A 13,828-nucleotide genomic window follows, 5' to 3' on the forward strand; every position below is an offset into this window, starting at 1 on the left:
ATTGTTTTCATCGCACTCCTGCCAATCAAGGAATCAAGCATGTCTTTGAACCGTGTTTCTACGATGAAAAATAACGATTTTTGTAACTTGTCTAGAAACGTGGCTGTAGACAACCGGAAAAATGACCATTTTAGCAAAGTTAACAAAATCGTTATTTTTCATCGCAGAAACACGGTTCAAAGACGTACTTGACCGCTTGATCGGAAGGAGTGCAATGAAAACAATCATTCTTCGATGATCGGATTGAGTGATTGATTTTCAACTTGCAGTCGGAGAGGTCACTTTTCGGGAGGTAGGCTGCCTGCTCGTAGGGTCGAGGAGACGGTCCTGCGTGGGTGAGCTGGTCCAGTATAGGGTCGCGGATTAGCGACCCTTCGAAGTGCTTCGGCGAAAGTGCTGACCGCATGGCAGGGAGGAAGAAGAAGTATGTCCACAGCAGTCTGCCGTGCGGACGTACTAGGTACGTCCACAGCAGTGAAAGGGTTAAAATGGATTTATATCTTATGAATACAAAATTGAAAAATAGAGTAGTTACTAGCTTTGATTAGCGATTAGAATACAAATTTTAAGGATGGAGTCGACTGAGGAGCACAGCACTAAAAAGCATCATGGCAAATAGGAAAAGAACATCAGGAAGACCACCTGCATTTCGTTAGAAAAAAATCATAATAGAATTTGATGTGCTACATGGGATACTCATTTCAAACCAAAAGAAATCACTGACACTTTTAGCCATACCAAATTTATTCAATCTAAATGGAGCATGATGATATGCAATATTGGATAAAGTTTAACAACAGTTTGCTGCACAAATTAAAAAATTCCTTGTGTAATCAGATCATATTCAATGAAATTCTTTTCCACAAATTGTGCCTTAAATTGCATTGTAACAGAATATAGTACGGTACCACGAAAGAAAATAATTTAATTACAAAAAAATGCATACATTTACACCTGCATGATAATTGAATTCATTATTGGAACAAATAAATACATAGTTCCTTATAGTATCAAACATTTTTAAAAAGAAAAATAAATGTGAAGAAAAATAATGCAAAATAAATAAGAACAGGCAATACCTTAAGTGAGGATATCTTGCCGTTCCTCTTCAGGGATAAGCCAACAGATACAAAAGGGAATTATTCAGAGATGCATATTTTTTCTCATTGATATGCATTAATTATCCTAGATTATCAATTACAAGCAATAATCATAAATCAATTACCATGTAAAATGTGTGCCATCAGACATGATAATAAAATATTTTTTAACAATCCAGATATAATAAGACTACAGTAATATATCTCAAATAAGATTTAAATAATATATTTCAGATGAGATAATGAAATGATTATATTCTACTCATATATAATTGAAAAAAGTTACAAACTCTTGATGGTTTATCTGGCTGTAACAACTGACATGGTGTACCAAAGGTATAATTATTATCAATCCAGAAAAATATTACAAAAATCAATTATTATGAGCACAAAGTAAATGTCCATAAGCACATACTACCAACAAATATATATGTTCTTTAGGAAACAAATATACATAAATGGCACCACATTTCTATTACCCCCAGGCTGCAGAGTGAAGATTGATATTGTTTCACACAAAATTACAGAAAGGAATGACTAAGAAATACTAATGCCAAAAATTAAAAAAAATCAGAAAAAACGAAAATCCTAAAAAATAATAAATAACTCAAATCTAGTATCTAGTGAGAGAACTGATGAACAAATATTCATTTTAAACAATAGGCCCCACAATTATAATTAATCCCAAAGAATGACTGCATCAAAAAGGCATAAAACAGAAAAAGCTACATTTCATATGCAGAGAACGGGTTAAGTGTTTAACCATTATATTCACTTTACTCCTTGAAAACCAAGCCTGCAATCGTGAGAATTAGGAGACATTTACTGTTGCTTATAAATAAGCAAATGCCTACTTTTTCCAGCCAACTGAATACTATACAAAAGATATGTGAATGCTGAAAATGTATGTGTGCATGAATGAAGGCAATGATCTTCTCTAGCACCGTGGAAAACTTTAGAACCAAATAGCATAAAAATGAACTAAGGCCACAAACGTATAGGAAAATTAATCTAAGAACTATTTTACATTACTTAATTATGACATTTCTTAATTGTCTTCCAACATTACCCAAAAAAATTGAAACAAAAATCTCATCTACACCTCTGTTTAAGTATGACTTAAGGTTGTAAAATTAAATTCTACATCAAATTTGAATTATACACCATATCTTTGAAATAAGTACTACTTGACAAATATACTGCACTGCAAAATATTATGACCACATCATTACCGTTGCAAAATCTAGGGAAATGTCTTTCAAGTGCACGGGTCAAACAAGGCCAGAGCAATGAACCAAAACAAACCAATGTTCACTAAAGGGTTAAAAAAACATAAGTGAATCCTGCAAAATATAATTCCAACAATAAGAAGAGAGCAGCATATGTTCCAAATAGATTTGTGTGCACGATGGATTTCAGCTTAATAAATTGTGAGATTACATTGCTAAGCCAAAATGGTATGTTGCTTCCATATACTTATAGGGTACATGGGATGTAAATAGAAATATTATCAAAAATACAAATATCCCTGCAGCATAACTAAGAAAAGACTCATTAAATTATGTTTCCAAAAATTATATCAACATGCAACTCACAATGTGTTTATAAACCTAATAAAAAAGTGCCATGTACCTAACATGAAATCAACGAAAATGACTGAGTGTAAACATTGTAATGATTGCACGAAACAGTAGTGTTTAAGTTAACCCAACAAAAACATGTGAAGCTCTATGAAAATGAATGAATTTAAACAGAATTTTCCTCTCAACAACCGGCTCCATCACAATCTCCAAGTATGCGAGGCCAAATTCATCTCTGAAAAAAAATATAAATTAATGGAGGCCTACATGAAAAAAGTATGCAATTACAACCAAAATTCAATTTTATCATAAGGTGAATGTTCATAATGAGATAAAATATTACCCCTATTTAAAAAAATGCAATGGATATAATTATAACCATATTTTATTTTTTAAGTAAAAAATATTGGAAGACTTTCACTACTGTTTGGAATTTACTTGTGCATTACTAGATTGATATATCATGGACATGCATATAGACAATCTTCAACTTCCTTGCATTATATTAACTTTAAACTTCAAAAGATTAGAGTTATATGGTTTTGAATATTCACCATCTTAAACTTATGGCAACTGTAAGCATATTACAGCTAAAAAAACACGTTAGCTTTTCAATAGAAATCTGCAACTCTGAAATTGGACAGGTAGAATTTTCAACTGAACTTCATTGATATTAAATACATATGTTAAAATTACAACACCTCTCCACCATTACATCAAAATACTCATAGAACACTTGGGAGGGACATCTAAGGATTGAGAATTCAATGTACCGGAAGTTTCATTTCACCCCTTCATGTCAAACTTATTTCCAATGAGTGGCCCACTTTTGGGAAATCTTGGAAAATAAAATTATGGACTAACCTTTTCAATTATTCAAACCTTTGTTTATATTTATTTGTATTAATTATCGATTTATTTGCTAATACAGCTTCAAATAATGATTTCAATGTTTTAATGAAGACCATAATGTAAAGAAAAAAGCGTAAGTAATAGATATAAACCCACCTTTGCACTGGCTAAAAGTGTTCCAACCACACTGTCAGAATACAGAGAAAGGATATGGTAATCATGCTGCAGAATAGCTCTTTCTTCTGTGGATCCACATTCAGTAATAATAAGAGGGACAGCAGCAGCGAGGTAATTAATCCTTGCCAACTGCAACATCTGATTCAATGCAAAATTGATACTCAAATGAAATCCCTCTCCCCTCTTCTTCCTCTCCTCCAACTCCTCTAGAGCCCTCATCCAGTCACTCTCGCGTTCCACATCTCCCTTGCTATACGGCCTCCCCTCATTATCAAAAACTAATTTCAGGGATAATTGTGAGAGGGCCCAAGCTAACCTAGAACATACAAATTTCTCCCTAACACCAGAACAATCCATTGCACCCAAATACACAGTCTCACTCTCAAAATCACAAAAGGAACACCATTGACTCCCATCCCACTGAATCCCATCCAAATACACAACCTTCCCCTTCATCCTTCCAATTCTCTCAGATTCAAAGTCAACCATGACTTTCACCCGATCATTCCCACACAAATATTTAATAATACACGCAGTGATTTCATCTCCATCATACAGTCTCTCATACAATATACGCATTCCATCAACTCCATTTCCATGCACTATCCTAGTCTTTCGCATCATGGCATCCACACACTCCTGCCTTGCTCTGGCCGGATCGGATGTAGGTTGACTTAAAGATGCCTCCCCACTGAGTCCAAAATTGATTGATGTCACATTCTCTGCTGTTGACGTCACGGCCTCTTCCAGACAATGCAACAGTGTGTCTCGGCCACACACCTGTGCCTTCAGTTCTTCCAAAGATGAGCTCAGCTGTCGCACAAGAGATTTCATCTCTCGCCTCAATGAGTCCACAGAGGACTTGAGAGATGCAACATCACATTCTGGGCCAGCCACGGGTGTTACATGATCAGTGCTTCTACTCGAAGATGCTCCCAGACGACGCAAAATAACTTGGTCTCTCCTGTGAACCAACGCCACCAAATTCAGCACTTTTGAGCGTTCTACATCATCAGGGAACTGCCGCACCATCTCCTCAGCTGATGACAATGCATTCTGTTGACGGTCATCTGTAATCTCTGTGTCGGCCCCTCTCGCCAATAACTCCTGCACCCAATCAGCCTTACCGAGTCCCACCCCAACATGCAAGAGTGTTCTTTGCCGTGGATAACAAACATCTACATCTTCCAGCATGTCCAGTAGCTCTTTATGCTGGAGCAATGAACCAATAAACAATCCATTTAAAAGCCTCTCCTCAACAAATAGCTCTGAGCCTCTAGCACAAATGTTGCCTGTCATTATTTCAAAAAAAGGAAATAATTTAATTGGGTGGGTGTCAGATTTAGCAGACGGGGAGGTGTCAATGGGAACCAGGCGAGGTGGCGATGTTCAGTGAGAATAAAAAGGCTGTCTCAGTGTTGCTACTCAAGGATGAAATATTGACTGCAAAGAAACAGAATGAATGTGAAATTATTAGCATAAAAATTGGCCATAGCAGTGTGGGAACATAATAATTAGCATAAATGTGACTCGTAAGACTCATAAGAGTGGCATTTTTTTTAATGAAATCACTCACAACCATAATTTCTTCAAGAAATTAGCAATTTCGCTGGAGACAAAAATAGATATAGCTACCCTAAATCAAGTTGGGGAGAGTTTTCTACCAGCAACCAAGCGGGAGTACTGATCGTATACTAACCTTAAAAAAACCTAAAAAATGAAACAAGTGAGGTTATAAATAAAATAGCGAAGATATACACGAAAATATATGAGGTGACATGAAAACATTGGCAAATAGGCCGCCGATAAAGATAAAAACGGAAAAAATACGAACAATAGAGGAAATTCAAAAGATGTAGATGCTATTTGAAGGAAGTTCAACATATTTAAATTAAAGGTAACAATTTTCCACAATATTTCATGTACAAGACCAGTACCAGATTATGGCTCTGTGAAGCAAAACGTCGTCAATTACAGCGCATTGAAATATTATGGAAAAGTGCTACCATCTTTTAGTTAAATAGAATTAATGTTCAGAAGTAAGTACTTAACCCGTTAACGCCTAGCGGTACCATATGGTACCAGCCGGTAGCGCAATGCTAAACGTAACTTTTGTGTCACTTATTTTAATGAATGTTGGTTATTGAGAGCTTAATCATAATGACAATGTTTTGATTTACATTTCCCCGAAACATTTGCTTTTTTAAAGCTGAATTTAACGTACTTACAGCCGTGCGAAAAATCCACAGAGAAAAAATCATTCGCCTTGACCGGGATTCGAACCCGGATCCCTCGGTCAAGGCGAATGATTTTTTCTCTGTGGATTTTTCGCACAATTGTGCATTGCGGGTGACTTCCGTAAAAGTTATCACCGTGGCTAGTCCCGGTATACTTAAATTAGTACTTACAGCCGTTTGAAAATTGAGGATTTTCAGCTATCCGAGAAAAACTGAATTTTTAGTGCAAGCATTTCGATTTTCCTTACTTGCGTATTATGTAATCACAATACGAAGATGTTTTTATGTAATTATTATTGTTATAACATGTACATTTCATATTAAGTATAGTGTCTTTATGTGAGCCTAATATTTGGGAAGTTATGATGCAAAACATTTTAGTGGTACCATATGGTACCACTAGGCGCTTGCACTACCGTGCCTTGGCGGAAAGCGTAAATATGAATATTTCTGTTGTTTTCGTTTTCTAACAGTTCTTTATTTTACAGTTATTTATTTTTCATCATTTATATTAAAACTTTTGCGTTATGTAAATATTATAACGCAAATAAAATGTGTACATAAGTTAATTTTTTATTATAAGGACGTCATCCAAGTACATAAGCCCCTAAATTGTCCAAATTTTTTCAGAATCTCGTACCCTCACGAGGGCTCAAGGAGTGGGAGGCATGATTGAATACCTGAATCCTATTTAGAAAAACGTAAATAGGAAGAGTATCCGTGTACTCAATTAGGTAGGGGGTATGATGAGGAATAAGGGGGCTTTTGCTAAGGGGAAAATTCAATCACGGCTGGCAGCAAGAGACGACCACGTGACAGGCATCACTTTGACAAGAGCAGGCTAATCCTAATTTTTGTCTAACATATCTCAAGATACTTTGCACAATTTCATGTGCTAGTAAAATCGAAATAACTTACACATACTGCTTATAGGCTGCTATTATGGATGGAATAGCATCATGCTATTCTTCGTTATTGCAACCGATGTTGCTTTAATATAGCGTATTGCAACGCCTATGCTATTTGGTATTACGAACGGTTGCAATTCGTGTTTTTACTACACCGGAAGACGTAATTCTCAGAATAGCATAGGCCCGTTGCTATTTACTATTATGAACGGCGAATTGCAACCGGTAGGCTTGCTATAATATTACGCGGTCTTCGATGCCGAGCAATTCGGTATTGCAACCAGAAAACGTGCGCATTGCGATGTCGAATTGTTTTTCTGAGGTTAAAGTAACCTAATCAAGCATTGAAAAATGGAATAATAGCCAAAAATAAAATGATATCAGCTTTATTTTAATTAAATAATAGTAGCATAAGTGATGAATATTTAACTAGTTAAGTGATTTGGTTAGGAATTAACATTCGAGCTTAATATATGAAGCACAAGCTTGCTTCATCGACAGTACGAAAACAATAACAATTAATGCAAAGAATTACTACCATTAGCCCAAATTATACGTGTTTTATTCATATTTACAATTCATAATTTTATTTCATCACTTGACTTGCTACTAAAAATATCCTCAATGTAGGCTATCAGGTCGATTCTTGAAAAATTTCAAGCTTGTGTTAACACACTAACTCGCCAAATATATTAATAGTTATAGCTTTCAATGAAAACCATATATTACCATAATAATACCATATACTTTGATCAGCCGTTCATTTCCTCAATTGGACAGTATATACAAATACATGCAACGAGTCGAAATTGTTTTCCCCACTATTCGCTGCCTTCTACAATTAAAACTAAAAATTTACTAAATTATAAACACGGGCAGTCGACTTGAATTACTTGCTTGAAAACAAAGGATTTCTCCGAACACCAATAAAGTTTCCGAACAAATATGATTCACCACAAACGTTTAATGGAATATCCATGCACTACATCATTAATGCAATATATATCATGTGGAATTGAATACAAATTGTTTCCTCTATAGACAAGTATGTTATTCACACAATTAAGTTTCAGTTTATCGGCACAGTTCAGGGTCTATCAAAAATTTCAGTGAGCACATAATAAAATCAGCTGATACGAAAACAATGATAACTGACACAACAGCACTTTCCACACGATTCACTATTGCTAGATTCACTTTTTCACAGCTGTTCCATCCATCCTCAAATTCACCATCACCTCCCTCTGCTTTTTCCAAATATGCAGCTGAAATATCGATACTATTCCATCATAATACATGAAAGCACAGCTGTGACGTTGCCACCTACTTCATTTCCTAAACAGAGAATGAACACTGAAATTAGGGAGTCATATAATATATAGATAACATTAGAAACGAAAGCTTCTAGTTCATACAGTAAAACGATATCGTCACGAGCAATACAATAAAAGTTGATACATATTAATTCTGATATGCAACAAACAGACTTCGAAGCCTAACACATTTACGAAGAAAATCAAACATATTTAGCTTTCAATGATTATTTCGCATAGCATATATCTCACGGTAAAGGACCGATCGGATATAGGTAAATCATTGAATATTTATGTCTGATAAATCATCATTATAACAACGAAATTATGACCTAACCCACCTGTCTGAAGCCATTGGGAAATTATCACAACCACAACAAACAGCTGATTTCTTAAATGAGATTTTCAAAGCGTATTATATATTTCCAAGGTTTAATATAATTTTTAAATGTAAATAAAGCAATTATTTATAATTTCAAGTCAATATTCCGTAAAATACAGAAAAATATATAAAATATCTTCTCCCTCATTGGTTACGCAAACTGTTCAGAAAGTTTTTCATACGGGAAGAGGCGGAGCTTCCAAATAGCTCGCGCAAGAAATAGCATGCTGCTATTCCGAACAAAATTATTACTACGCTTCATTCATAATACGGGGTCGTTGCTATAATGACCCGCAGAATAGCGTATGCTATTTTTTGCAACGCTTATCCATAATAGCAGCCATAATGTAGGGTGTGCTGCTGCAAAGAGAGGATGAATAGTCTTTCTGACTGAGGAAAATTGAATAACGAGTGGACGCCAATTTCGCTCGAATTTGAAGTTGGTGTTCGAAAAGGTGGACAATCAGCTGAGTTTATCTCAAGAAATGTCTGAGAATTTTCAAAAGTGTAATGAAGCTGAGCCGTAAAGCACCCAAAAGGTATAAAAATAGGGAGGAAGGACGCGTTTTTGATGATGAAGAGGTCGTTAAGTACGAAAGAATTTCTCGTAATTCTGATTACCAACTCACTGTTTCACGAAGCATCCCCAACCAGATTATTTGAAGTGTTCTTTGATGAAAATGTCCTTACGCACTAAGTGTTAGAGTTGAATAGGTGTGTAAAATTCTGCAACTGTTATGACCCAAATATAACACATGAGGTACTGAAAATATTTGTAGAAATTCTTTTTATAAGTTGGCATAAAACGGCTCCCAGTAAAAGGCACTATTTTGAGGCAGCACTGAACGCCAGAAATAATCTTGTTTATTACACAATGAGACGTAACATAACTTCGTTCTACAACTTCGTAGGCTTATTCATTGCGGTGATTACACCGATATGGATAAGTCAGATAAGATTTGGAAAATGCGCCCTTTTAGGGGCATGGCAAAAGAAAGATTCGGCGGATATTTCAGAGAAAAGCAGCCCTCGAGTTTCAATGAGTCGTTAATGTTCTCTTTTGGAAGACATGGCTGTTCGAAATTCATGCAGGGGAGGCCAATTACGTTTGGCTAGAAAGTGTGGTGCATCAAGAGCTCAGATAGCTACTTCGTAAAACTCAGGAATGTGGAAGCCTATGAAAAAGGAATTGGGAAAGAGGGCGACAAAAAGGTTGTGGCTCATTTTTACTTGGATTCTAGAGGCAATGATGCCCAACGAATGGATGCTGGTGCGGAAATCCTGAAAAAACATAACTCAGCTTGAGTTCCGATGGCCAGTAGTTTAATCACAGCTGGATACAAGGATCCCCTAAAATATCAAGGACGTGCTCAATTTACCAGAAGTGCGACTGGAATGGATAAAGAAATTGATTTGTAATGGATTCATGTTTCAAAGATCATTGACATTTGGTATCATTGGCATTCAACTGACAGCGGCCTATCTTTTTCCCAGTGCCCCTGTTAGGATCGACGGGCACAACCAACAAAGAAAATCCAAGCCCAAGCGGAGACGGTGTGCTACTAATAACTGAACCAGTAGAATAAGAATAGAATGCTTTGAATGCAATGCAGTGACTGCTTTGTTCATTTCCATGAGCGGCAACGACTGACAAGGGTAGACCACGAAAGTTGCTCCGCCTTTTTCAATGCCGTATTTTTTATGGCCTTCGGAATGGTGAACACATCCCTGAACTAGTAGTGGTTCCGTTGAATGGGCCTTAGTTTGGCTGTAATTAATTAATTTTCATGCGGTACTTTTCACAAGCCGCGTATAGTTTCATGATATTGTCCTTTCATCAGGAGGGTCAGGTGGGGTAGTGGTTAGCGTTTATGGCTACCACCCGGGGGACCAGGGTTCAAGGCTCCGTGATGGCTTTATATTTTCTTGTCTCTATTGTGATCACACGGCGTCAACTTTTTCATTAATTTTAATTGCGACAAGCATAGACATGAGACTATTTTTTATCACCATAATGTCGTTTAGGTATTTAAGCAGTGTCATTTCAAACACGGAGATACGACGACTACACTTTCTACTCAAAAACATAACGAAAGATTAACGGGGGGCTAAAGCAGTGGCTTTTTTTTGGAAGAAATGACATTTGTTGGTGCATATCTTGTTATTATATTGGAAGGGCTACGGAAGATTTTGGGAAGTGGTGAGCACAAGACACATTTGATGTAATTGTTGCTTTTAACCCTCTAGCGGGCGCGACTGTTATTTATTCACAACCGGGCGAATGGCGTACTTTTCCCATGTTATGTGCATATATGATAATACTCGATTTTTGTTAAAATTAATCTTTATTTGTAGAAATTAGAAAAATCTTGTACATTTGTAGGTGATACAGATATAAAGGTACAGAGGTGGTGTACGGCCGGTCGCCCGGCGTAATTTATACGCCACGTGTGACGGGTTCCTCTTGCTGATCTAAAAAAAATTAGCTACAATACCTCGAACTTTGAAAACTCGCAATATAGACAGTCAAAGTATATTGTAGGGATACACGAGACCATTCTAGCCCAGAATGTACATACGATGTTGAAATCCTTGGCTTTCGAAGATTGACGTATTTTATACGCCACCACGTCTGGTCCAGGGTCATAAACTTTTATTTCATCCTATTTATTAATGGAAATTATATTTCGGAATGGTTCTTTTAGCACATAGGTACTGTGTAAGTAAACTCCCTTTGGAGTAAAGTGAATTACAAGTGTTCGAGAGATATGGCATTTTATATTCGTTTTGTTTTCTTATTAATTATGTCTGTATGCATGTTGTTGGTCGCCGCGAGCCTATAATGCCATGTGCTCTTGCAAGAGTGGTTTCCATTTTTAATGTGGAAGTTGATCCGTATAAGCAATGAAGAAATTAACAATTTGGCGCACACCAACCCTTGCTAGTGTAGTCGTCGTATCTCCGTGTTTGAAATGACACTGCTTAAATACCTAAACGTCATTATGGTGATAAAAAAATAGTCTCATGTCTATGCTTGTCACAATTAAAATTAATGAAAAAGTTGACGCCGTGCGATCGCAATGGAGACAAGAAAATATAAAGCCATCACGGAGCCTTGAACCCTGGTCCCCCGGGTGGTAGCCATAAATGCTAACCACTACCCCACCTGACCCTCCTGATGAAGGGGCGATATCATGAAACTATACGCGGCTTGTGAAAAGTACCGCATGAAAATTAATTAATTACAGCCAAACTAAGGCCCATTCAACGGAACCACTACTAGTTCAGGGATGTGTTCACCATTCCGAAGGCCATAAAAAATACGGCATTGAAAAAGGGGGAGCAACTTTCGTGGTCTCCCCTTGTGAGTGAAACGCTAAAATCATGTATACTCTCGTACACGATCTCTTCCAGTTTCTTTAGTAAAAAAGAAGTCTATACACACATTAGAGGCGGCTTCATATGTATTATATTGGAACACAACTTTTTTATCTTTCACACAGTACATGTTGAATATTTTTTCCTAAAAATACGAATAAAGTATTCTGTCATCAATTGAAGAGTAAAATTTAATAGTTACACAATGCTCAGACAATACAGAACAAATGCAGATTTGGGGGAGGGGATAGGTTCGCGTGCCTCATCAGATTCTTTGAAAATGAACAAGATTTATATGGTTATCATTGCATTTGTTTTGGTTTGAGTATCAATCATACAATTTTGGTACATTAAATGTTGCATATTGCTCATAATCCCAATTATAAGAAGACACTGGCATTCACAGGTAGGATATTAATTTAACTGATTTAAATGAATACAAAGCAAGCACTACCACTACGAGAACATTCTCCTAACTCCCCGAAAATAAACTCAAATGCCTTTGGAAGCATCCTTTACATAAAGAAGGCAACATAACTATTAAAATGGGGATCAAGTAGTAGAAACAATTATAGAAATATATTTATTATTATTATTATTATTTTTTCTCCTTTTTCTTGACCTTATTTTAATATATAAAATGATGTTTCCTGGAGTATAGGTCAATAAATTAAAAGTTAGCAGCCAACGTTTCGTTTTATTTTAAAAACATCTTCAGGGCTATGTTAGAAAAAAAATGTGAAAAATAAACAATGGCCATATTTTTGATTTTGAGAACGCCGAAATTTTGGATCATGAAATTATATTGAAAAAAAGGCTTTTTAAGGAAATGGTTTATATTTCAAAAACAAAAAAATTGTTGTAATAAAAAAACAGACATCGATAACCTCAGCAAAATTTATTTTTATTTAATACATCAAAATTAATGGTAACCTAGGTTGTGGCAATACCGTAGAAACCAAATATCAATAAATGTATTCAAAGTGTAGAGGTATGTCAAAATGTTTTGTATAATGCATTCTGTTCATATATATATGTTTATATATATATTTCTATAAATAATATTGTTTATTAAAAAAAACCCGATTGCTCCTTTTTTATGTATATATATTGTATATTGCCTAATTCTCTGCATTTTATATTGTTTCACATTTTTTTTTCTAACATAGCCCTGGAGATGATTTTAAAATAAAACGAAACGTTGGCTGCTAACTTCCCCAGCAGCAGAGAAGGTTGTCTCAACGTTGTAGCAACGTTACAATGAGGAAACATACAAGTTGTCACAACGTTTCTTAAAATTGTCACAACGTTGCACAACGTTGTTTCAACGTTGTCTCAACGTTGAAGTTCCCAGGAAACAACGTTGTGACAACATTGTCAGAACGTTGTGACAACGGTAAGACAATATTGTCAGAACGTTGTGACAACGTTGAGACAACGGTAAGACAACATTGTCAGAACGTTGTGAAAACGTTGAGACAATGTTGTCACAACGTTGTTTCCTGGGAACTTTAACGTTGAGACAACGTTGACACAACGTTGTGCAACGTTGTGACAATTTTAAGAAACGTTGTGACAACTTGTATGTTTCCTCATTGTAACGTTGCTACAACGTTGAGACAACCTTCTCTGCTGCTGGGGGCAACAAATGATATATTAGTTTAAAATTCAATCAAGCAATAAACAAATATTAATGACCTAACTGAAATTGCAGTTATTACTCTTAGAAAACATGCCCAGAATAACAGACTGTTATACTGGGCATCATATGCAGGGCTTATCATGATGCTCTATGTGAAAAGCAGCCATTTTAAAGGGCAATGACTCAAGTCTTATTTAATTAACATCTCTTCGCTCATTAATTAATTGAAGAGGCAGGAGAGGATAATTATTTATGCAGT

The 13,828-nt window shown here is 35.9% G+C and overlaps 1 protein-coding gene across 3 annotated transcripts in view; it reads right to left on the reverse strand.

Annotated features, from left to right (window-relative positions):
* Window positions 1–746: 746 nt before the first annotated feature.
* The window catches only part of LOC124170222, a 29,945-nt gene continuing 16,863 nt past the window's right edge, over window positions 747–13,828 (reverse strand). For 2 of the 3 annotated variants that reach the window (XM_046548927.1, XM_046548926.1), the window contains exon 3: window positions 3,104–5,152. In XM_046548927.1, coding sequence (XP_046404883.1) covers window positions 3,635–5,008 — 1,374 coding nt within the window. In that variant the 5' untranslated portion in view covers window positions 5,009–5,152 and the 3' untranslated portion in view covers window positions 3,104–3,634. Of the gene's footprint in view, window positions 2,916–3,103; window positions 5,153–13,828 lie in introns of those variants that run through there. The other variant, XM_046548928.1, reaches the window with a different exon arrangement.

This window comes from Ischnura elegans, chromosome 13 (assembly GCF_921293095.1).
Source record: "Ischnura elegans chromosome 13, ioIscEleg1.1, whole genome shotgun sequence".
Lineage (NCBI taxonomy): Eukaryota > Metazoa > Arthropoda > Insecta > Odonata > Coenagrionidae > Ischnura > Ischnura elegans.